Source organism: Anomaloglossus baeobatrachus, chromosome 5 (assembly GCF_048569485.1).
Source record: "Anomaloglossus baeobatrachus isolate aAnoBae1 chromosome 5, aAnoBae1.hap1, whole genome shotgun sequence".
Taxonomy (NCBI): Eukaryota; Metazoa; Chordata; class Amphibia; order Anura; family Aromobatidae; genus Anomaloglossus; species Anomaloglossus baeobatrachus.
In genome coordinates, this window is record NC_134357.1 from 510,415,087 (window position 1) to 510,440,880 (window position 25,794).

The 25,794-nt window shown below is 47.5% G+C and overlaps 2 protein-coding genes across 2 annotated transcripts in view; both read left to right on the forward strand.

The window, feature by feature from the left end:
* Positions 1-10,503: 10,503 nt before the first annotated feature.
* The window catches only part of LOC142312859 (uncharacterized), a 56,084-nt gene continuing 40,793 nt past the window's right edge, over positions 10,504-25,794 (forward strand). Inside the window, exons 1-4 of the mRNA XM_075351844.1 lie at positions 10,504-10,638; positions 15,861-16,040; positions 16,123-16,246; positions 16,330-16,427. Of these exons, the coding sequence (XP_075207959.1) occupies positions 10,504-10,638; positions 15,861-16,040; positions 16,123-16,246; positions 16,330-16,427 (537 nt within the window). The remainder of the gene's footprint in view (positions 10,639-15,860; positions 16,041-16,122; positions 16,247-16,329; positions 16,428-25,794) is intronic.
* LOC142311979 (uncharacterized) overlaps positions 14,473-25,794 on the forward strand; it is a 90,294-nt gene continuing 78,972 nt past the window's right edge. The window contains exon 1 of the mRNA XM_075350850.1: positions 14,473-14,550. The gene's annotated coding sequence lies outside the window, so the exon portion shown is untranslated. The remainder of the gene's footprint in view (positions 14,551-25,794) is intronic.

Genomic DNA, 25,794 nt, shown 5'->3' on the forward strand with positions numbered 1-25,794 from the left:
TTTCCTTACGTCAGGGAAAGCGTTCTGTCGTTGAATACGCCACTGAATTTAAGAGGTTAGTGGTAGACACCGACTGGGGAAACAATGCATTATTGTCTGTTTTCAGAAAGGGGTTGTCCGGTACCATCAAGGACGAGTTAGCTCGTTCTGAATCTCCAGGGGATTTTGAACTGTTTCTCCAGCACTGTGTGCGTATTGATACCCGCTTGACGGAACGTAGACAGGAAAAATGGGCAGCTGTAAACCGTGTAAACAACTTTGCATTTCCTTCCAGAGAACCCGCTCTCAGGACGCCACGGGAGGCCGAGGACGTTCCTATGCAAGTGGACTCTCTGCAAAAGCGAGAGACCAATGAACGTCGCGAACACCGGCTCCGTGAGCGTTTGTGTTTCTATTGCGGTCAATCGGACCATTTCTTGATCGACTGCCCGAAACGTCCGAATCGCCCAAATAAGGTATTGGCAGCCATGGCAGAGTGTGACAACACGGACGCAGAGTCCGATATCTCTGAGGCAAGTGGACACTTGGATGCGGTATTTCCCTTGACTGTAATGTCAACCTCACCGAAGGACTCGGAAGGGAAATATACCCATTGCTCGCTCCCCATTCAGATCCGGTGGGAGGGACAGCTAATACCTACCTCTGCAATGATAGATTCTGGGGCAGGGGGAAATTTCATGGACTCCTCTTTTGCCAGGAAACACGGTATCCGGACTCAGCAAAGAGCCTCACCGGTTACCATGGAGACGGTAGACGGATCTCCGTTAATCTCTGGACCAGTTGATCGGGAAACCGTACCGCTAGAATGCGTCATGAAGCCAGGTCAGCAGGAGACCCTTGTTTTCATGCTAATTTCTTCTCCTCATTTTCCGATTATTTTAGGTATTCCGTGGCTACGGTCTACAAATCCGGTCATCGATTGGGAAACTAAGGAAATATCCTTCCCACCGCAGAGTATTCCGACCATTAGTCCAACTGTTCCGGTTCCAGTAATACCGAATGCGGAGGGCACTGTACAGGTACCTGTTCTACCCCCGGTGTATAACGACTTTGCGGACATATGCGACAAAAGAAAAGCCGATCGGCTTCCCCCGCATAGACCGTATGATTGCCCCATAGACTTACTCCCAGGGGCGGAGATCCCGTTTGGTCATGTCTACCCGTTGGCGGCACCTGAGCTAGAAGCACTAAAAAACTACATTGATGAAAGTCTAGCTAAGGGATTTATTCGTCCGTCTACCTCACCAGCAGGGGCACCCATCTTTTTTGTGAAAAAGAAAGAGGGGACTCTAAGACCCTGTATTGACTACCGGGAACTGAATAAAATAACCATCCGGAACCGGTATCCGTTACCATTGATTCCTGAGCTATTGGAGAGGGTCCAACAGGCAAAAATATTCACCAAATTGGACCTCCGTGGGGCATACAATCTACTCCGCATACGTCCCGGAGACGAGTGGAAGACCGCGTTCCGATGTCGGTATGGACATTTTGAGTACCTAGTGATGCCTTTTGGACTTTGTAACGCTCCCGCGGCTTTCCAACATCTAGTTAACGATATTTTTAGGGATATCATGGACCAATTCATGGTGATTTATCTGGACGATATCCTAATCTTTTCTGATTCCCTACAGGAACACCAGGAGCACGTCAAGACCGTACTTACCCGGCTGAGGGAAAACCACCTGTACATCAAACTGGAGAAATGCGAATTCCATTGCTCACAGATACAATTCTTAGGTTATGTCATCTCTCCTCAGGGACTGAACATGGAGTCTGGCAAAATACAAGCAATTCTAGACTGGCCGGAACCGGGAAACATCAAAGAGGTACAACGCTTTGTCGGTTTTGCCAACTTTTACCGACGTTTTATCCGTAATTTTTCAGAGATCGTTCGTCCCATCACTCTGTTAACCAAGAAAGGACAGAAGTTTGTGTGGTCCGCCCAGGCCCAGGAAGCCTTCCATCGTCTCAAGGTTTGTTTTACCTCAGCGCCTATATTGGTACATCCGAATCCCGCACTTCCCTTTATCGTGGAAGTCGACGCTTCCGACTACGCATTAGGGGCCATCCTTTCTCAAAGGACTGGGGACAAGAGTCTCTTACATCCGTGTGCTTTCTTTTCCCGCCGGTTGTCCCCTGCAGAAAGGAACTATGACATTGCGGACAAAGAATTGTTAGCGATTATTTCCGCTTTCAAGGAATGGAGACACCACTTACAGGGAGCCGCGCAGCAAGTGATAGTACTCACAGATCATCGTAATCTGGAATTTCTTAAGTCTGCCAGGTGCCTGTCTCCACGGCAAGCCCGTTGGAGCCTATTCCTTAACCAGTTCAATTTTGTCGTTACATACCGTCCAGGTTCACGTAATGGGAAAGCCGATGCCTTGTCCCGAATCCACGCCGTGGACTCCGTGCCTGGAACCCCGTCTCAGACCGTGTTATCGGATGCCAATTTCGTTGGAGTAATCCAGGACCAGGACTTGTGGAAGGACATCAAGCTGGCCTATGATGGTGACGTATTTCTTGCTGCCCCCCCGAATGATGTAACTCTTGTTCTTCGGAATGGTGTGTGGTTGAGAGAGCGACGCATTTATGTCCCGGAGGCCGTAAGACTTCGGGTTCTCAAGTTGGTCCATGACTCCGTGTTGGCTGGTCATAGGGGGGTACAGAAGACGCAGGAATTTCTGAACCGTTTTTTCTGGTGGCCTACCTGTTTAAAGGACGTAAAGGACTATGTCCACTCATGTGTGGTTTGTGCCCGGTGCAAGGTCCCTCGTGTGGCTCCTACAGGACTCCTCCAACCGTTACCCGTGCCATCTCGCCCTTGGGGGTCTATCTCAATGGATTTTATTGTGGAGTTGCCCGTCTCAGGCGGTCACAATACCATTTTAGTGGTGGTGGATCGGTTGACTAAAGCTGCTCACTTTATTCCGTGTGCCGGTCTTCCCTCAGCCGCAGAGACAGTGGATCTGGTTATCCAGAACGTATTCCGATTGCATGGGGTACCAGACGAGATCATCTCTGACCGGGGCGTGCAGTTCACGTCTAGGTTCTGGAAGGGGTTTTGTACGGCACTCCAGATTGATGTCTGTTTGTCTTCTGCATACCATCCTCAGACAAATGGGCAAACCGAACGGACCAATCAAACCCTGGAACAATACCTTCGCTGTTATGTCAGCCATCTGCAGGACGATTGGTTGAAGATGCTTCCGTTGGCGGAGTTCTCGTATAACAACACTCAGAGTAGCTCCACTAAGGTAACGCCCTTCTTTGCTAACTTGGGTTACCATCCGACTATTTTGCCTAGGTCACCGGTTGCGGTCTCAGTGCCTGCGGTGGAGGACAGATTGACAGAGCTACGACAAAATCTGGAGGTTCTGAAGGACACTGTGGCTACAGCTCAGGAGCGTTACAAGAGGTCGGCAGATGCTCACCGGAAACCGGCACCCATGTATAAGGTAGGGGACTCTGTATGGTTATCCACCAAGAACCTGAGATTGGGTGTCCCTTCGCAGAAGCTGGGACAAAAATTCATCGGTCCGTTCAAGATCACCGGGATCGTGAGCCCTGTGGCTTGTCGGCTACGGTTACCGCACCATCTAAAGGTACACCCGGTCTTTCATGTTTCTCTCCTCAAATCCGTCTCTCCCAATACGTTTCATGGTCGTGTCGTGCCTCCTCCTCCGCCTGTGATGGTCGACGGCGAGGAGCAGTTCGTGGTTGAGGACATTATTGACTCCCGGCTCCATCGTCGTCGGCTTCAGTATCTGGTACGTTGGCAGGGGTACGCCCCCGAGGACGATTCCTGGGAACCGGTGGGTAACATTCGAGCACCCCGGAAGATCGCTCAGTTTCATCGACGGTACCCGGACAAGCCGGGCCCTGACCCGTCCTGAGGCCGTTTCTGGGGGGGGGAGTAATGTCAGGTTTCCGGGTTTTCCAGTCCTCTTTTGAAAGAGCTTGCCCTTGGTTAACATGGAGTTTTATGTTCTGTTGCCCTACTTCCTGTCCAGCTGCTTAAAAGGCCGCCTCTAAGCCTAGTCCAGTGCCTGAGTATACTGCTTGCTGTGTGCTCCTGCTTTGCTGCTGCTGCTACTTGATTACCTTTGGATCCTCCTGAAAATCTACCGACCGACTCTGGACCACACCCGGTTTCTTCAAACTGTGCCCGGACTCCGTCTGCCGTCTTTGGTCAGCACGTCTGCCCGGTTTCTTCCGGTTCATAACCATTTTGGACTTTCATCCCGTACGGACACTTCTGGACTTTACCGCTTGCCCCTTGTGTCCCGGCTGCGGCGCATTTAGGCCTTCCGGGGTTGATTGCCGGACAGTCCCTGTATAGGGGTTCGCTCTGGTGGTCTCCCTGGGGGAGTCCGGTGCGTGGCCCCGGGAATCCCCTTCGCTCCGTTTCGGAAAGGTATTTTCATGTGTTTGTTATACTGTGTATTTCCGTTGTGTATCTACCGTGGTTACATATCATAAACATCTTGTACCACAAACTCGTCTCTGGCTGTCATTGCCCTAACGCTATCGAAATCCTCAAAACATACAATAGTATTACAGTGACAATGAATTGATTCAATGGGAATTTGCCTCTAATTTAAGAAGTCACTGAGCCTGGAATTTTCTTTGCACAAAGAGGTAAAATGATCTCTGTCATTTTATGCATTGAACAAATTTGAAACACAAAACAACAAGAATGTGCCAGGACTAAAGCAAATACAAATATTAAAAATAATCACTTGTATTAATTATAGATTTAAAAAAATCTAGATATCCAACATTACAGACATAAAGACACATTGTTGGGTGAGACAATAGGGAAACCCCAATAGTAAACAGGCAACAATTGCTATAGAAACAACAGTATATCCAAAGGATACACAGTATACTGTAGCACAAAAGTGAATACACCATCATATTTTTGTAAATATGGTATTATAGCTTTTCATGGGACAACACTGAAGATATGACATGCTTATATAATGTACAGTAGTCAGTGTACAGATTGTATAACAGTGTAAATTGTTTGTGCCCTCTAAATAACTCAACACACAACTGTGCCCAAAGTGTGAATACTTTGTGCGGCCGCCATTATTTTCAAGCACTGCCTTAACCCCTTCACGACCTTGGACGGATCTATCCGTCCAGGATCGTGTCCTGTTAAGCCACGCCCCCTGCCGCGGGCAGGCGCCGTGGATCGGCACACATATCAGCTGTTTTCAACAGCTGACATGTGTGCCTGCTAGCCGCGGGTGGAATCGCTTCCACCCGCGGCCATTAACCCCTTAAATCTTGCTGCCAAAGTCTGGCAGCAAGATTTAAATGCGCGCGGCCATGTTTGTTACTTACCGCCGCCCCCACCGGAAGTCACGTGTGTTATCACGTGACTATCGGTGGTTGCCATCGTAGCACAGGGTCATGTGATGACGCCTGCTGCTATGATGTTTCACTTTCGTTTTCCCTCGGCCGAGAGCAGAGGGAAAACCAAAGTGACTGAATCTGCTGTTTACAGCTGTATTGCTGTGATCAGCAGATAGCGATCAGCGATCGGATTGCTGATTGCTATAGCCCCCTAGGGGGACTAGTAAAATAAAAAAAAAAAGTAAAAAAAAAAAGTTTTAAAAAATAAAAAAAAAAAAAAACCTAAAAGTTCAAATCACCCCCTTTCCCCCCATTGAAAATTAAAGGGTTAAAAAATAAATAAATATACACATATTTGGTATCGCCGCGTTCAGAAATGCCCGATCAAAATATAAAATCAATTATTCTGATTGGTAAACGGCGTAGTGGCAAAAAAATTCCAAACGCCAAAATTACGTTTTTTGGTCGCCGCAAGTTTTACGCAAAATGCAATAACAGGCGATCAAAACATAGCATCTGCGCAAAAATGCTACCATTATAAACGTCAGCTCGAGACGCAAAAAATAAGCCATCACTGAGCCATAGATCCCAAAAAATAAGAACGCTACGTGTTTCGGAAAATGGCGCAAAACGTGCGCCACTTTTATTGGACAAACTTGTGAATTTTTTTTAACCCCTTAGATACAAGTAAACCTATACATGTTTGGTGTCTACAAACTCACACCGACCTGAGGCATCACATAGATACATCAGTTTTATCATATAGTGAACACGGTGAATAAAATATCCCAAAAACTATTGTATGATCCCACTTTTTTTGCTATTTTTCCGCACTTGGAATTTTTTTGCCGTTTTCCAGTACACTATATGGTAAAACTTATGATTTCATTTAAAAGTACAACTCGTCCCGCAAAAAACAAGCCCTCATATGGCAAGATTGACGGAATAATAAAAAAGTTACGGCTCTCAGAAGAAAAGGAGCAAAAAACAAAAACGCAAAAACGGAAAGTGCCCGGGGGCTGAAGGGTTAACTCTCTTAGTTCTGGAGACTTGTTTGGTCAGTCCAGCACCTTTACCATCAGTTTTTTTTTTTTTTAGCAAGGCAGAGGTAGTCTTGGAGGTGTCCTTGGGGTTGTTATCATGTTCAAATATGAAGGGAGGGGATCATGCTCCGCTTCAGTATATCACAGTACATGTTGACATTCAAAGTTCCCTCAATAAACTGCAGCTCCATACAAACGGCAACCATAACACTCCCACCACCATGCTTGACTGTAGACAGGAGACATCTGACTTTATACTTGTCATCTGGTTGCTGCCACACATGCTTGACAACATCTGAATCAAATAAGTTTATCATGGTCTCATTAGAAAACAGGAGATTGCTCCAATAAGCCTTGTCCTTAGTCTGCTTGTCTTCAGCAAACTGTTGGCGGGCTTTATTGTGCATCATCCTTAGACGACGCTTCCTTCTGCGACAACAGCAGTGCAGACCAATTTGATGCAGTGTGCAGAATACGGTTTGAGCACTGACAGGCTGATCCCCACCACTTTAACCTCTGCGAAATGCAGCAGCACTAATATGTCTACTTTGAAAAGAAAAGCTCTGGATTTGATTTGGTCGACAATTGTGAGGCCTGTTCCGAGTGCAACTGGTCTTGTTAAACCTCTATATGTGCTGCAGCTAAGTTTCAGGGTGTTGTCAATCTTCTCATAGCGTAGGCCATCTTTATGTAGATCAGAGGTTGGGAACCTTTTTTCTGCCAAGGGCGATTTGGAAATTTCTACCCTTATTTGGGGGCCGCACAAAATTATCAACTTGATAATTACCCTGCTATATTTGATCAAATTAACTCACCCCTACTATGGTGCCTGGAGCTCCTTCTCTTTGGTGCCGTTGTGATGTTAGGTCATATTGATCATGTTGCTTCTCACAACTGCTTTTCCAGGTTTGTCTCGGTCTGGAGCGCAGTCAACTCTTTGTGATAACAGTTTTGTAAATCATATACATCACATAAGAGACATTAGGATTGCTGTATATACATCACATAAGAGACATTAGGATTGCTGTATATACATCACATAAGAGACATTAGGATTGCTATATATACATCACATAAGAGACATTAGGATTGCTGTATATACATCACATAAGAGACATTAGGATTGCTGTATATACATCACATAAGAGACATTAGGATTGCTGTATATACATCACATAAGAGACATTAGGATTGCTGTATATACATCACATAAGAGACATTAGGATTGCTGTATATACATCACATAAGAGACATTAGGATTGCTGTATATACATCACATAAGAGACATTAGGATTGCTATATATACATCACATAGGAGACGCTGAGGGAATATATATCACAGGACGAGCTGGGGCATATATATTGGTGTTGCAAACCCCTCTCAGTAATGTAAATATTGATGATTGTCTTGTATTTTATGTATGTGTGATAGAACCATGTAAATTTGTAAATTATATATACTGCACGTTAGATGGGTTTAGCATCAAGATAGGAATGTTGCCATCTAGTGACTATTTTAGGTACTACAGGCTTAGGTTAATAATAATATTAATCTTTATTTCTATAGCACCAATATATTCCGCAGCGCTTTACAATTCAGGAGGATCATATACAAACAAGTAAAGGGTGCTTTAGCTAGCGATGTTGTGAGCGATAGCACCCGCCCCCGTTGTTCGTGCGACATTTGATGATCGCTGCCGTAGCGAACATTATCGCTACGGCAGCTTCACACGCACATACATTTTCAGCGACGTCGCTGTGACCGCCGAACAATCCCTCCTTCAAGGGGGAGGTGCGTTCGGTGTCATAGCGACGTCACTGCGGCGTCACTAAGCGGCCGCCCAATAACAGAGGAGGGGCAGAGATGAGCGGCCGGAACATGCCGCCCACCTCCTTCCTTCCTCATTGCCGGTGGACGCAGGTAAGGAGATGTTCGTCGTTCCTGCGACGTCACACATAGCGATGTGTGACGCCGCAGGAACGACGAACAACTAGCGGCATGCACCAACAACGATATTATGAAAAGGAGCGACGTGTCAACAATCAACAATTTTTGACGTTTTTGCGATCGTTGCTCATCGCTCCTTGGTGTTACACGCTGCGATGTCGCTAACAGCACCGGATGTGCGTCACTAACGACGTGACCACGACGATATATCGTTAGCGATGTCGCAGCGTGTAAAGCACCCTTAACAGTTATAGAAACTACAATATTTAGAGTGAAAAAAGACAACCGTGCTCGTGAGAGCTTACAATCTACAATGAGATGGGGGGGCAAGGTACAAGTGCTTATTTACAATGACAATCTAGCCATCTCAAGGAAATGTGGGATAAATAATGGCTTCCTGGACCAGTTGGCCAGAACCTTGAGATGCATTTGGGTGCCATGGAGTTTGACGTGGAGTTATGTTCTGAGAAGTTGTGGAGGGACTATGTGAATTTAGTTCGGCTAGGGTGTGCGATAGGCTGCCCTAAAAAGATGTGTTTTTAGTGTGCATCTGAAGCTGAGTAAGTTGTGACTCATCCTAACTTCTTGGGGTAGAGCGTTCCAGAGGATTGGTGCAGCTCGGGAGAAGTCTTGGATCCGGGAGTGGGAGGTTCGGATTAGTGTGGATGTTAGTCGAAAGTCATTTGCAAAGCGTAGTGAACGGGTGGGGTGATAGACAGAGAGGAGGGTGGAGATGTAGGGGGGTGCTGCACTGTGGAGAGCTTTGTGGGTGAGAACAAGCAGTTTAAATTGGATCCTGTGATATATGGGCAGCCAGTGCAATGACTGGCACAGAACAGAAGGCATCCAAGTAGCGGGTAGCCAGATAGGTGACCATGGCTGCTTCATTAAGGATGGACTGTAGAGGAGAGTCTAGTTAGGGGGAGACCAATTAATAGAGAGTTACAGTAGTCAAGGCGACAGTGGATCAGGGCCACGGTGAGGGTTTTTGTCGTTTCCATTGTGAGCAAGGGGCGGATTCTAGAGATGTTCTTGAGGTGCAAGAGGCAGGAGCGGGCAAGAGATTGTATGTGGGAGGTGAAGGAGAGATCAGTGTCAAGTAAAACACCCAGACAGCGGGCTTGCTGCCTAGGACTTATCGTTGTGCCACACACTGAGAGGCAGATGTCAGGTTTAGGAAGGTTGGAAGACGGAGGGAAAAGAAGAAGTTCAGTTTTGGAAAGATTAAGTTTCAGATAGAGAGTAGACATGATGTTGCAAACTGCAGTCAGGCAGTCACTTGTGTTCTGTAGTACAGCGAGGGTGAACTCAGGGGATGAGGTCTATAGCTGTAGGTCATCAGCATAAAGATGGTACTGAAAGCCAAATCTACTGATGGTCTGTCCAATTGGGGCAGTGTAGAGGGAGAAAAGAAGAGGGCCAAGGACTGAACCTTGAGGGACCCCAACAGTGAGAGGAAGAGGAGAAGATGTGGAGCCAGCAAATGATACACTGAATGAACGGCCAGAAAGATAGGAAGAGAACCAGGAAAGCACAGAGTCCTTTAGGCCGATAGAATGGAGCATAGAGAGAAGGAGATGGTGGTCAACAGTGTCGAAGCCGGCAGAGAGGTCAAGAAGAATAAGCAGAGAGTGGTCACCGTTACGTTTTGCTGTCAATAGGTCATTGGTCACTTTGACAAGGGCAGTTTCTGTTGAGTGTAAAAGGCGGAAGCCAGACTGTAAAGGATCTAGAAGAGAGTGAGTGGAAAGGTAGCGGGTGAGGCACATTGAAAAGTTAGAATTTTAGGTGCAGTTTTAGATAAGATAGGGTTAATGATAGTTGGAAGAAAAAAGAGAGTTGTGTGGCTTTTCTTTTAGAGGGTCGAGGCAGAATGTGTTAGTGAAGGAAGAGGAAGTGGGCCTAGATGCGAGGGGCAGTCCTGGATTCTTAGGTCATCTTTGTAGGTCTGAAGCCCAAGCTCATCCTGGAAGACTTGGAACAGCCATCAGGGGATAGAATGGACAATAAAAGGAAGAGGGAGAAAGGGACAGACCAGGAGTACAGAGGACTTATGTCAGAGTGGCTGGGAGGGGGACAGCTGCTTCCTTAGTAGGAGAAATAGGTGAAGAGGGAGAGAGAGGACTCCCCAGATGGGAAGGAAAGATGTTGAATTCCATGTCTGCCATGAAGGTGTTAAATGTAAGTAAAGGAAGTTTGGTAAAGAAAACTCTGGTGTTGCGTGTTTCCTTCATAGCAGCTTTTGCACCCGAGGACGAGAAGATGGATGCCAATCGAGAAGTACAAGCGACTGCCACCCACCCCTCCCCCAGGTACATCCACACACTCAGGGACCTCTTAGTAAAGGAGTGAGGCACCCATGCGGCACGATGCCCCCCTCCTTCATATATACCAAAGAAGGGGTTGGGGCTTATACATCACAGTAGGGTTGGGGCATATAAATCACAGGAGACGCTGAGGCATATACATCGCTGAATATGCTGGTGGGCATAGACATCACTTGGGGGTATAAAGGCATTGACATGGCTGTGGGGCACAGACAGTACTGGGGGTCACCTACAGCACTGGAGAGTATATACATCACTGGGGGCACAGACAGAACTGAGGGCACAAATAGCATTGGGGGTATATACATCACTGGGGCCACATACAGCACAGGGAAGCACAGACATCACGAGGGGTTATATACACCACTGAGGGCACACACAGCACTGGGAGGTATATACAGGGGGCACAAACATTACTGGGGCGCATACAGCACTAGGGGGCACAAACATCACTGGGGGGCTCAGACATCACTGAGGGCACATTCAACACTGTGGGTGTATACATCACTGGGGAGCACAGACAGCACTGTGGGGCACAGACAGCACTGAGAGGTATATACATCACTGAGGGCACATATAACACTGTGGGCTATATATGTCACTGGGGGTACATACAGCACTAGGAGGTACAGATATCACTTGGGGGCATATACAGCACTGGGGGGGCACAGACCACACTGAGGGGTATATACATCTCTGGAGGGCACATAACAGTACTGGGGACAGTGGGGATGCTGTTCCCCTTCTAAGTTCTGTGGGATGGGAGTGCATTGCACGCAAACTCCTACAATGTATGTCCTGAGAATGCTGGCACTAGTTAGCGTCAAGACCTAATCCTTCAGTGAATGTGAAAGCAGTGTTCAGTATTGAACGCTGCATGCACGTGCTCGCAGTGCACATGGGGCTTTAAACCACTCGTCTCTTGTCCTTACCACATTACATGAAGAAATGAGATGCCAGGGATCTCCTTTGAGCTGCCTTTGGTGTGCTACGTACGTCGGCATGGTGGGTAATAACTGGTTAGGGACCGGCAGTGTGCCTTTGCTTTTGCAAAGTTATGTGATCAATATCACCGAAAATTAATTGCCGCACCAAATAAAAGCAGCTCCGACCACCACCGTAGGGGTGAGTTAATTAATTGCCTGATCAAATATAGGCAGTAAAAAGGTTCCCCACCCCTGCCGTAAAGCCATGTGCACGCGACGAGTATTTGGTGAGTTTTTTACCTCAGTATTTGTAAGGCCTCTTTCACGCGTTCGTGAAAAACCATGCACGTTTTTCACGAACGTGTCAGAGGTGCGTTTTGCCCTCCGTGAGCCGTGTTTATTGCCTATGTGTGTTCTCCGTGTGTTATCTGTGATAACACACGGAGAACGGGAACTTTCTACTCACCTGTCCCTGGCTTTGCTGTCCGTAGTACTGATCTTCGGTCCCCGGTCCTGCCGACTCCCCGCTGCTGCTGCTTCCGGCCGTAGTGAAGTGAATATTCAATTAGCATAATGAGCGGCGGTCGGCAGCAAGTGACAGCAGCGGCAGAGACAGGAGGGCTGGAGAAGGTAAGAGAGTAATGTTTTGGGTTTTTTTCTCGCAGACACATGTCTTTTCTCTGGTGCGTGTCACACGGAACACATCCGTGTGGTCCGATTGTGTTACGTGTGACACCCATGATGCCGGAGAGAAAACGGACATGTTGCCGTGAGAAACACACGGACACACGTATGTACGGAACGGACAAACGTTCCGTGCGTAAATACATATGTGTGTCCAACTCCATTTGAAAACATAGGTCTACGTGTGTACGTGTCTCCGGTACGTGAGGAAACGCACCAGCAACGTACCGGAGGCACGTACGTGTGAAAGAGGCCTAAAACAAAATCGGGAAATGGGTGAAAAATACAGCAGTGGTGCCCGTGTTTCTATTATACTTTTCTGCTGATTGATGTACTTCTGATTTTGGCTACAAATACAGAGGTAAAAAAAACTCTTTAAGGCTGCTTTCACACTACATTTTTTTTTAACATGCGTCCTGAACGTTTTTTTTGCAGGAAAAGTGGATCCTGTGTTTCCACAGAAACGCATGCAAATGCAAGTGTTATTTTATAGGATCCTTTTACTTGAAGTTCATGGGCGGGCAATGGAGTCATGTGATCGGGAGTTAGTGGAATTGAACGTGACAGCCTGCAAATGCACACGCCGGTGGGGGGAAGAGAGAGAGAGATACTCTTTGTGAGCACGCCACGCTACAAGTAGCGTTTTTGAAAAATGTTAAAATACTGCAACTCGCTGGATCCTGACTATACCGCACGCAAATGCATGTCAATAAATGTCCATTGCAAATGCATTGAAATGAAAACGCATTTGCACTGGATCCATTTTTGCTGCAAAAAAACGTTCAAGACGCATGTTACAACAGCCTTATACTCAATGTGTGCAAGTGGCCTAAGGGGTGGAAACCTGATTGCTCTTACCAACGAATATAAGACTTACAAGTATGGAGATCCAGGACATCTATGTCAGCCTCACTGGTGCCAACGATCATTGGCAACTCATTATGCTTGCTATCTGTTATGCTCATTATGATTGGTCATTTATTTAAGCCCAAAAATGACTTCCTTTATGGTATGATGTCACTCCCTCAAAAGAAGGCACATAGCAGAAATGTGTGTCGGGGTTCTGGCATTGCACCAGTGAGGGTATTGTCTACTTTCTACTATTTATATGGTCTGTGACGCAGTAAAGGGTATGGTGGTAGATGGGAGATATATTCCTAGTAAATGCCTTTTGCACTGGTGAGCAGCAGGGAAGGAGGTAAAACCTGGCCTGGACCTTCTCTGCTAGTCCAGGCTTTTGGGGAAATGCCCAATGTACACAGCTGCAGGATTAGCACAGCATAAATAGGCAGCCAGATCTCCTCAGTGTGTGGTGGTTGGGATGGAAAGCTGAAGCAGGGGCTGTGGGGAGGATACACCTGAATGGACTGGCACCTCCAGAGCCTTTGCTGTGCTGTGTGACAAGCTGGGCTTTTGCTTTGCATTCCTGTCTGAAGTAAGGCCTTGTATTCTCTGTTTATTATCAGTGTGAATAAAACCCTGACTTTTTCCACTGAACCCCCGTGTATGCCTCTCTACTGCGTCCCTGCATCGCCTCCAGCACTGATTCCCTTCAGCTTTGTTATGATTTAAGTTGTGTTGCTGTGATACCATAATTTCCCACAGGATCAATAAAGTGTATTGTATCATAGCTCCCAGAACCTTCTATTAAATACGACCCATAAATAACCCAGATACAGCGACATCAGCAGGAAATAACAGAAGCTCCAGAGAAAGAGAAGAACCATCCACCAGTGACTTATAAGGGAGTGAGAAATGTCACCAGCTCTGAGGGGTTAATGCCCCCTGTTCCTAGTAATGGGGAATCTCCACATACCTCCTCCTGCAGGGTTGAGCCTAGAATGTACAGGCTCTTTCCAGGTTAGTGGGCGTGACCAGCTTGCTTGGTGGGCGTGGTGATGTTTCCTCTCGTCCACCAAAATCATGCAGGGGTGGGTCTTACCCCCACACCACCGCTTCTATTATAAACAACTCCATGCCCACGTGTACTTAGAAAAGCCATGTTTATTTTCTGGAAACCATCTGCTGCATTTTGAACACCTATCACGTGACAAATGATGATTATACCTGGAAGGAGCCAATACATTCTAGCATCTACCCTAAATTAGATGGCTGCTCTGTGCTTACAGGACCTGTGATGATGTCACAGTCATGTGATCACATGTGGGGGGAGTTATTGTAGAGTTTACAGGATGTGTTTTCCCTTGTAGGAAGCGGGCTGAAGGAGAAGAAGCTGCAGAGAGGGAGAGAGTCGGGTAATGATGGCGCCGAGAACAGACTGTGTGTGATAAAGGGGAGCGGGGAAATCCTGGTGGCAGAGGGAGCGGAGCTTTCACCACTAGGATTTAGTCACAGCCATATATCCAGTGTGCGGCTCTGCAGGAGGAGGGGTGTGGAGATTCCCCATTACATTAACCCCCTCAGTGCTGCTCACACTCCAGGAGACAGAACGTGTTCCCGTCTGTGCGGCTCTATCAGGATCTGTCTGTATGGGATTAGATTGGGTCACTTCCCTCCTGACGCCGCTCGCTGCTCTGTTACTGTACAGTCTCCATTATGGCCGTCGCCCGCTCCATGTTGTCACTATCAGGAGATATTAATGCTCTATCATTATCTGTTAGGCTACTTTCACACATACGGTTTGAGCAGTGCAGCTCAATCCGGCTGTGAAACCTATGCAACGGATGCGGTGAAAACACTGCATCCTTTGCATAACTTTTTACATGCGACCCGTCCGTTTTTTTTCTGGTTGCGGCACACTTCTGAGCATGCGCAGTGGAAGAAACTGCATGCGGCGGCCGGATGTGTTTTTTCCGCATCCGGCGTCCATAGGCATGCATTGAAAAAATGCGCTGCAGCGGCCGGATGCGGCGCAATGCGGTTTTTTTGCCGGACAAAAAAACGTTACAAGATACGTTGCCTCCGGCCGCCGCTTTAATTAATTTTGCCGCATCCGGAAAAAAACGGATGTAACGCAAAGCCATCAGGCACAATCCGGTAACAATGCAAATCTATGGGGATAAAACGGATGCCGTACCGGATCCGTTTTACCTGTTTTTTTCCGGATTGTGCCTGATGGAAAAAACCTGATGTGTGAAAGTAGCCTTACTGACGGCCCCGATTCTGTATTCTGTGATAAATCTCTGTGTGACTATAGGTGGATTGTGTGTTATACCGAGGGCAGGACGGGGCCAGGACTGGATGTAGTGATCATGTGAAGCCGGTAACAGCTCCGGAGATTCCTTACATGGGATCTTTCTGATGTTACATCGTCATCTTCTCCCCATTCAGGTCCCTACAATATCGGATCCTCTCAGACCTTCTACATAAGAGAATTTTCCTGACTGACCCATCAAGGATGGATAGGGACAGGGACAAGATGGCGGAGAGGATATTACATCTCACCCTAGAGATCCTCTTCCGGCTTACTGGAGAGGTGAGAGATTCTGATGACGTCACATTACATCATTCTTATCTATGGGAATAACAGATGGACAGAACTGGAGAGGTGAGGACTCTGGAAATGTCTGTAGTGAGATTTATTAATGTGTCTCTCCATAACCAGGATTACACAGTAGTGAAGAAGACCTCTAGTGAGCGCTGTCAGGACCCTGTGTCTGAGGAATGGGGAAGACCCCTGAGCCCAATCACGAGGCCTCCACCTCACCCCCTGATACATGAGGACATCAATGACCAGAAGATCCTAGAACTCACCTACAAGATGATTGAGCTTCTGACTGGAGAGGTGACACTGCTGGGAATGCTGGGACATTACACAGTAACGCTATGAAGGGATCGGGGGATGACTGTATCATTGTATGTGTCAGGTTCCTATAAGGTGTCAGGATGTCACCGTCTATTTCTCCATGGAGGAGTGGGAGTATTTAGAAGGACACAAAGATCTGTACAAGGATGTCATGATGGAGGATCCCCAGCCCCTTACATCACCAGGTAATAGACAGGACTAAATACACACGACCTATAATTATCTGTATGTAAAGAATGAATTCAGTCCCTGTATGTGTTTCCTCCAGTTCAATCCAGTGAGAGGACAACACCAGAGAGATGTCCCCGTCCTCTTCTTCCACAGGACTGTAAACAAGAAGATCCCGATGTTCCTCAGGATGATCAGGTAGATGGAGAGAAAGTGTCATGAAATCTCCCTGTGATGTGTAGATGGCTGTGAAGGTCTTTTGTTCCGTCTTCTTTTATCCACCAGTATTATACAGTCATATGAAAAAGTTTGTGCACCCCTATTAATGTTAACCTTTTTTCTTTATAATAATTTGGGTTTTTGCAGCAGCTATTTCAGTTTCATATATCTAATAACTGATGGACTGAGTAATATTTCTGGATTGAAATGAGGTTTATTGTATTACCGGAAAATGTGCAATCCGCATTTAAACAAAATTTGACCGGTGCAAAAGTATGGGCACCTCAACATAAAAGTGACATTAATATTTTGTAGATCCTCCTTTTTGCAAAAATCACAGCCTCTAGTCGCTTCCTGTAGCTTTTAATGAGTTCCTGGATGAAGGTATATTTGACCATTCCTGTTTACAAAACAATTCCAGTTCAGTGAAGTTTGATGGTCACCGAGCATGGACAGCCGCTTCACATCATCCCACAGATTTTCAATGATATTCAGGTCTGGGATGGTCATTCCAGAACATTGTAATTGTTCCTCTGCATGAATGCCTGAGTAGATTTGGAGCGGTGTTTTGGATCATTGTCTTGCTGAAATATCCATCCCCTGCGTAACTTCAACTTCGTCACTGATTCTTGCACATTATTGTCAAGAATCTAATGATACTGAGTTGAATCCATGCAACCCTCAACTTTAACAAGATTCCCGGTGCCGGCATTGGCCACACAGCCCCAAAGCATGATGGAACCTCCACCAAATTTTACTGTGGGTAGCAAGTGCTTTTCTTGGAATGCCGTGTTTTTTGTCTCCATGCATAATGCCTTTTTGTATGACCAAACAACTCAATCTTTGTTTCATCAGTCCACAGGATCTTCTTCCAAAATGTAACTGGCTTGTCCAAATGTGCTTTTGCATACCTCAGGCGACTCTGTTTGTGGCGTGCTTGCAGAAACTGCTTCTTTCACATCACTCTCCCATAAAGCTTCTCCTTGTGCAACGTGCGCTGTATTGTTGACTCATGCACATTGACACGATCTGCAGCAAGATGATACTGCAGGTCTTTGGAGGTGGTCTGTGGATTGTCCTTGACTGTTCTCACCATTCTTCTTCTCTGCCTTTCTGATATATTTTTTTCTTGGCCTGCTACTTCTGGGCTTAACAAGAACTGTACCTGCGTTCTTCCATTTCCTTACTATGTTCCTCACAGTGGAAACTGACAGTTTAAATCTCTGAGACAACTTTTTGTACCTTCCCCTGAACAACTATGTTGAATAATCTTTGTTTTCAGATCATTTGAGAGTTGTTTTGAGGAGCCCATGATGCCACTCTTCATAGGAGATTCAAATAGGAGAACAACTTGCAAGTGGACACCTTAAATACCTTTTCTCATGATTTAATACACCTGCCTATGAAGTTCAAAGCTCAATGAGGTTACAAAACCAATTTAGTGCTTTAGTAAGTCAGTAAAAAGTAGTTAGGAGTGTTCAAATCAAGAAATTGATAAGGGTGCCCATACTTTTGCACCGGTCAAATTATGTTTAAATGCAGATTGCACATTTTCTGTTAGTACAATAAACCTCATTTCAATCCAGAAATATTACTCAGTCCATCAGTTATTAGATGTATGAAACTGAAATAGCTGTTGCAAAAACACAAATTGTTATAAATAAAAAAGGTTAACATTAATAGGAGTGCCCAAACTTTTTCATATGACTGTACACTGGCTAATTAATTAGAGACACTTTGTCACTCACATGTGAAACCTATTACACACATGACCGTGTAGTGCAGCGTATAATGAAGGGATCAGTGTTTAGAATATGAATATTGTTCAGTCTGAATGTTTGGTGTTTTTTGTTTTTTAACTTCGTTTTATTAACAATTTCAAACATGGTACAACTGACATTTGCCATATAAAGATAGCTCAGTATATAGATAGTAATATTTGAATATAACAATGAACAGTCATATAAAGTCCATAATATCTTTAGCACTTAAGAAGTATGGATAATAACATTGTTCTATCTTATCATTTGCATATATATCTAATTTTATATTGAGCATAAGAACAGCTGTAACTATCAGCATGACCATATTTTGAAAACAAGATAGAAAGAGGAATAGAAAAAGGAAGAAAGAAAGAAAGAACAACAACAGCCACATTCCATTATTATATCTCAATATACCATTGGACAGTGTTTCATATCCCAACATCTAACGGGAACCACCATTATCCACATAATATCTCTCAAACCTCCGCAAGTGTGGCTGGAGAATTCCACAAACCCCAAATTTTGTTAAATTTTCCCGGGCACCCCCTATTATAATATACCACCTGCTCATAGACTATGGTTGCATTGACTAGTTTAACCCAGGACCGCACAGTTGGATTTGAATCTCCCATCCACCTCAGAGCTATTAATTTCCTAGCCAGAAACAATGCCTCTCTGAGGAATATTGTCATGTAATGATCCCAGGACTCTTCCTCCACCACCCCAAACAGGCATATCAAAGGGTCACACAAAACAGGAATCGACACAATCGATGTCAGCAGAGATGTCACTCCCCGCCAGTACGAAGATATATTGGGACAGCTCCATGTATGAAATTTGCCCCTGAGAGATGACACCTCGGGCACTCCGATGTACGAGAACGGCCCATACTAAATAATCGAGTTGGAGTAAGGTATGCCTGGTGGACAATGTAGCATTGAATCAACTTATTATTAACCGAAGGGGATACCGCAGTCAGAGATTCCAATATCTCTTCCCATTCCTCTCCCTGTAGAGAGTGAATTAGAGATTTCCATCTATCGTGGGCTGGCCAGGGGTCCGATTCCACCCCCACCGACAACAGGCAAGTATATATAGCTGAGATTAGGCCTCGAGGTCCTTGTGATTTTAGAATACCTATCATAGGAAGTGATGATATCAATTTCCTCACTCCAATTTTCAGTATGTGGGATTGAATCGCTGTGCGAATTTGCAGGTATCTAAAAAACTGTGATCTTGGAACATTATATTCAATCTGGACTTGTTCAAAGGACTTGAAGGTTGTGGTTCCCGGGACAAAAAGATCACCTATTGCACTGACGCTGTGAGTGGCCCAGAATTGCGCCAAGGGGTGATCTCTCAGAGTGTGGAAGTGGCTATTCCCCCATAATGGGAGTTCCGCCACCACCCCTTCGAAGTGTACCACCCTCTTGGCTTGTCGCCAGACTAATCTTGCCAACCTGAGGAGGGGAACAAACTATATGAAAAAGGGGGTGTTGCATAACAAATTATATAACCCTTTAAAATTCAATTTTATTATTACTTATTAAAATCCACAACCCTTGTGCAAATATAAAGAAGGGAAAATAAAGGGAGGAAGGTAAGATACTCACCCTGTCCAATAACCCTCCCTCCTGTCCACTACCTACCGCGGGGGTCGGCACCCTGATATCTGCGAAAATAGCGCCCCCACTCAGCGGTGGCTGACCCTATGATATCCCTGGATAGACCCTCAATATAGTGGTGAATAATAGATAGAGTGAAGGGTCATAGGTAGGGTACATTCAGACTCAGTGGACAGATAAACTGGAACAACCACACATGACCACCAGGTTCAGACTAACCTCAATTGTTGCTGGTAATTCTGGGGTATAATCTAAACCAGAGATGCATCCGATACAATGGATGTATAGTTTATATGACCCCAGGGACCAAGAGTATCAACAGCAAGATGCGTACATTAGATACTCAAAGGACTAATTGGTATGCATATTAAATAAAGTGCATGAAAAGGTGCATAGTGCAATATGGTGTACAGAATTATGAACAAGCCTGGCTTCAAGTGCTCAATGGTACACATATAGAGGATAAAGTGTCAATGCATACCAAGTGCAAATACATAAATCAACCAAATATGATCATTCAGGTTAATCACAAAAAGGTAGTTAAACACTTATCGTGTAGGGGGTCATGTGTGTGTCCCAGAATTGCCCCGGTTTCGCCTCAACGCGTTTCTCCGGCCATGGATCATCAGGAGACTTGATATAAGGCTTGCCAATCGATTTTAGGACAGCATATTGTCAGGATAAGGGGGGAGATCTGATACACTGGGATCTCCTTTTAATCTTGCCAGCAGTGGGCCGCCCCAATCCCCAGCCAATCAGCCCACCCCATCCCCTCATGCCCAGGCACGCCCCCATCCACGTCAAACCATGCCCTCAAATCATATGATGTTGGAATAAAATCCCCAACCATATACTATGATCTCTTTCCTGATACATAAGAGAGGTGTCCGATGGGGCAATTATTAAATATGTCGGTAAATTGCACTCTGTCCCGTTCACGTGATCCATATTCCAGGATCACGTGTTATGACACTGAGTACATCCGGGAACGCCCCCTGGTGCGCTCCATAATGTGACGCCGCTTGCGTTCCACAACCGCATCGCGAGGCGGAACCGGAAGCGGCGCCAGGGAGCGAAACCGGAAGTGGCGTCACATAGGCACATACAGCCGAATGAGTAGGAGGGGACCAGCATCAGAAATGCCGTGTGAAGGGAGACATCCCTTAACCACTCCCCTACAGTGACGTCACCAGTGTTTATTATCAATAGGGAGGCGGAGGATAGGTATATTGCACCTAGATTCTAGCGAACATCCCACACAACCCTAAGACGTATGCCCTATGTGGCCCTGCTACAATTTTGAGACGATCTATATGGGCCGGATGACCTCTCAAAGATGTACCTTTAGTTTATATTTAACTTCATAGCAACCGATATCCCCAAATTCTCATCAGTGGCCATAAGATATGTTAATGGAGCCACTAATTACCATCATAATGATATGTACTGATATGTACTGATTACACAATAGCTCCCGTGTATATATAAGGGAGTTCCATTGAGGAGGAAGGAATGGCAATAGAGAGGGAGGATATGGGGAATTGGAATTGGGGGAGGGGGAATAGGCAGACGGAATTGGTGCGCGCACAGAGAGCGGGAGATGGAATGGGGCGGCCCACTGCTGGCAAGATTAAAAGGAGATCCCAGTGTATCAGATCTCCCCCCTTATCCTGACAATATGCTGTCCTAAAATCGATTGGCAAGCCTTATATCAAGTCTCCTGATGATCCATGGCCGGAGAAATGCGTTGAGGCGAAACCGGGGCAATTCTGGGACACACACATGACCCCCTACACGATAAGTGTTTAACTACCTTTTCTTTGTCGCTCCATTGGGAGACCCAGACAATTGGGGTGTATAGCTTCTGCCTCCGGAGGCCACACAAAGTATTACACTTTAAAAAGTGTAACCCCTCCCCTCTGCCTATACACCCTCCCGTGCATCACGGGCCCATCAGTTTTATGCTTTGTGTTGAAGGAGGCACACATTCACGCAAGCTCCACATTTTAGTCAGCAGCAGCTGCTGACTTTATCGGATGGAAGAAAAGAGGGCCCCTAACAGGGCTCCCGGCATGCTCCCTTCTCACCCCACTATGGTCGGCGGTGTTGTTAAGGTTGAGGTACCCATTGCGGGTACAAAGGCTGGAGCCACATGCCGTTATCCTTCCCCATCCCTTAGAGGCTCTGGGAGAAGTGGGATCCTAACCGGTCACCATGCACTGGGACCGGGCTCCCTCCGCAGCCCCTGGGGGAATCTGACGGACAGGAGACCGGGTATCATCAGGGACAGGCCCTGCTTCTTAGAGGTACTCTGTGTCCCCTTGGGGACGGCGCATAGAGCGCCTGTGTAACGGACGCTGCAGCGGCTGCTGTGTGTTTTGTGTTGCCGGGACTACCGCGCCTGTTTGCCGGCCGCGTTACTAAATTTAGTCCCCGGCTTCTGCGGCCTAGTACCGCATACTCCCGCCCCCGGGCCTGCCAGTCAGGGGTAAGGGCGGGACGCTAGACTGGACGTCAGCGGTGAGGGCTGGAGCATACTTAGGTATCCTCCTCCCCCCTCACTGAGCACTGTGGGGCACCAGATTCCCGCACTTTATGCGGCACGCCCACGGCTCCCTCCTCCTCTGAGAACGCTGGCAGCCATTGTTATCATCACTTCTGCAGGTGGAGAACTTCAGACCGAGCTCCACAGCTCTGGGAGGCCCAGGCAGGGAATCTGGTGGACACACAACCGCTGTGGGCGGTCGGTAAGCCGCACCGGTTACCAGGTGCTGGCCCCCCTGGGTGCCGAAGTGTATATATATATCCATATATTGTATACATTTGCTCTGTTCGGCCGCATTATTTGCTTTTGGCTATATACCCTCACTGATTGCTCTAAGAGGAGACAACAGCATGTCGTCCGCAAAAAGCAAGGGTGCCAAGGCACAGGCTTATTTTGCAACCTGTACCTCTTGTGCGGCTATGTTACCTGCAGGTTCCACCTACCCTCATTGTGTGCAATGCTCGGCCCCTGTGACACTCACTCAGCCGGAGCCTCAGGCACTGGTGGGACCCTCGGCCCAGGTAGAACCACCGGCTTCCACTGTCCAGGTGGCAGGGACAGAGTTTGCAGTGTTGGCTGAGAAACTTTCTGAGTCACTTTCACAATCCATGGCTCAGTCTATGGACAGATGGTCTGCTAAGATACTAGAAGCTTTGCAGTCCAGACCGGTAACACAGGCCCCGGGCACTGTTGAATCATTGCCCCCAGGCCCCCCTCGGTCGGCGCAGCAAAGTGCTCCTGGGGTGACTCCTAGGTCCCACGGTGAGGACTCCGACACGGACCGCAGTCCCAGACCGGTTAAGCGGCTCGCTGGGAACTTCCCTCGACTTCATCACACTGCTCAGGGTCTCAGCATGAGGACTCTCTGGAGGATGAAGCGGAGGTGGCAGATCAGGGCTCTGATCCTGACGTTGCTCTCAATCTTGATACACCTGAAGGGGACGCCATAGTAAATGACCTTATAGCGTCCATCAACCAGGTGCTAGAACTTTCTCCTCCAACTCCACCGATAGAGGAGTCAGCTTCACAGCAGGAGAAACACCAATTTAGGTTTCCCAAACGTACACAGAGTGCGTTTTTCGATCACTCCAACTTCAGAGATGCGGTCCAGAAGCACCGAGCTTTTCCGGACAAGCGCTTTACTAAGCGCCTTAATGACACACGTTACCCCTTCCCCACTGACGTAGTTAAGGGTTGGGCTCAGTGTCCCAAGGTGGATCCTCCAGTCTCTAGACTGGCGGCTAGATCCATAGTAGCAGTGGCAGATGGTTCATCGCTCAAGGATGCCACTGACAGGCAAATAGAGCTCCTGATGAAATCCATCTATGAAGCAATAGGCGCGTCTTTTGCTCCGGCATTCGCAGCCGTATGGGCACTCCAAGCTATCTCAGCTTGTCTGTCTGAGATTCATGCAGTCACACGTGCCTCTACTCCGCAGGTTGTGTCTTTAACCTCTCAGGCGTCGGCTTTTTCGTCCTACGCCATGAACGCCGTCCTGGACTCTGCGAGCCGTACAGCGGTAGCATCCGCCAATTCAGTGGCAGTCCGCAGGGCCATGTGGCTACGCGAATGGAAGGCAGACTCTGCTTCCAAGAAGTTCTTAACCGGTTTGCCATTTTCTGGCGACCGTCTGTTTGGCGAGCAATTGGATGAAATTATTAAACAATCCAAGGGAAAGGACTCGTCCTTACCCCAGTCCAAACCAAACAGAACTCAGTAACGGAAGATACAACCGAGGTTTCGGTCCTTTCGGCCCTCAGCCAGGTCTCAATTCTCCACGTCCAACAGGCCACAGAAGGGCCAGAGGAACCCTGATTCATGGCGGTCTAAGTCACGTCCTAAAAAGACCGCCGGAGGAACCGCCCCCAAGGCGGCCTCCTCATGACTTTCGGCCTCCCCAAACCGCATCCTCAGTCGGTGGCAGGCTCTCCCGCTTTTGCGACGCCTGGTTGCCACATGTCCAAGACCGATGGGTGAGAGACATTCTCTCTCACGGTTACAGGATAGAGCTCAGCTCTCGTCCTCCGACTCGTTTCTTCAGAACATCTCCGCCCCCCGAGCGAGCCGATGCACTTTTTCAGGTGTTGGACACTCTGAAGGCAGAAGGAGTGGTGATCCCCGTTCCCCCTCAAGAATGTGGTCGCGGTTTTTACTCCAACTTGTTTGTGGTGCCAAAAAAGGACGGATCATTCCGTCCCGTTCTGGACCTCAAACTGCTCAACAGACACGTGAAAACCAGACGGTTCCGGATGGAATCTCTCCGCTCCGTCATCGCCTCGATGTCCCAAGGCGACTTCCTAGCATCAATCGACATCAGGGATGCTTATCTCCACGTGCCGATTGCACCAGAGCATCAGCGCTTCCTGCGTTTCGCCATCGGAGACGAACACCTTCAGTTCGTGGCACTGCCTTTCGGCCTGGCGACAGCCCCACGGGTCTTCACCAAGGTCATGGCAACAGTGGTGGCAGTCCTACACTCTCAGGGACACTCGGTGATCCCTTACTTAGACGATCTCCTAGTCAAGGCACCCTCCCGGGTGGCATGCCAACACAGGCTGAACACTGCTCTGGAGACTCTCCAGAGGTTCGGGTGGATCATCAATTTCCCAAAGTCAAAATTGACACCGACCCAATCGCTAACTTACCTCGGGATGGAGTTTCATACTCTCTCAGCGATAGTGAAGCTACCGCTGGACAAACAGCGTTCACTACAGACAGGGGTGCAATCTCTCCTTCGAGCCCAGTCACACCCCTTGAGGCGCCTCATGCACTTCCTAGGGAAGATGGTGGCAGCAATGGAGGCAGTTCCATTTGCGCAGTTTCATCTGCGTCCACTCCAATGGGACATTCTCCGCAAATGGGACAGGAGGTCGACGTCCCTCGACAGGAACGTCTCCCTTTCTCGGGCAGCCAAAGCCTCTCTTCAGTGGTGGCTTCTTCCCACTTCTTTGTCGAAGGGAAAATCTTTCCTGCCCCCATCCTGGGCTGTGGTCACGACGGACGCGAGTCTGTCAGGGTGGGGAGCGGTCTTCCTCCACCACAGGGCTCAGGGAACCTGGACTCCGACAGAGTCCTCCCTTCAGATCAATGTTCTGGAGATAAGGGCAGTGTATCTAGCCCTAAAGGCGTTCCAGCTGTGGCTGGAGGGCAGGCAGATCCGAATTCAGTCGGACCACCAAGGCGGCACACGCAGTCGTCAAGCCTTCCAAGAAGTTCGGCGGATTCTGCTGTGGGTGGAAGCCACAGCCTCCACCATCTCCGCAGTTCACATCCCGGGCGTAGAAAACTGGGAAGCAGACTTTCTCAGTCGCCAGGGCATGGACGCAGGGGAATGGTCTCTTCACCCGGACGTGTTTCAAGAGATCTGTTGCCGCTGGGGAACGCCGGACGTCGACCTAATGGCGTCCCGG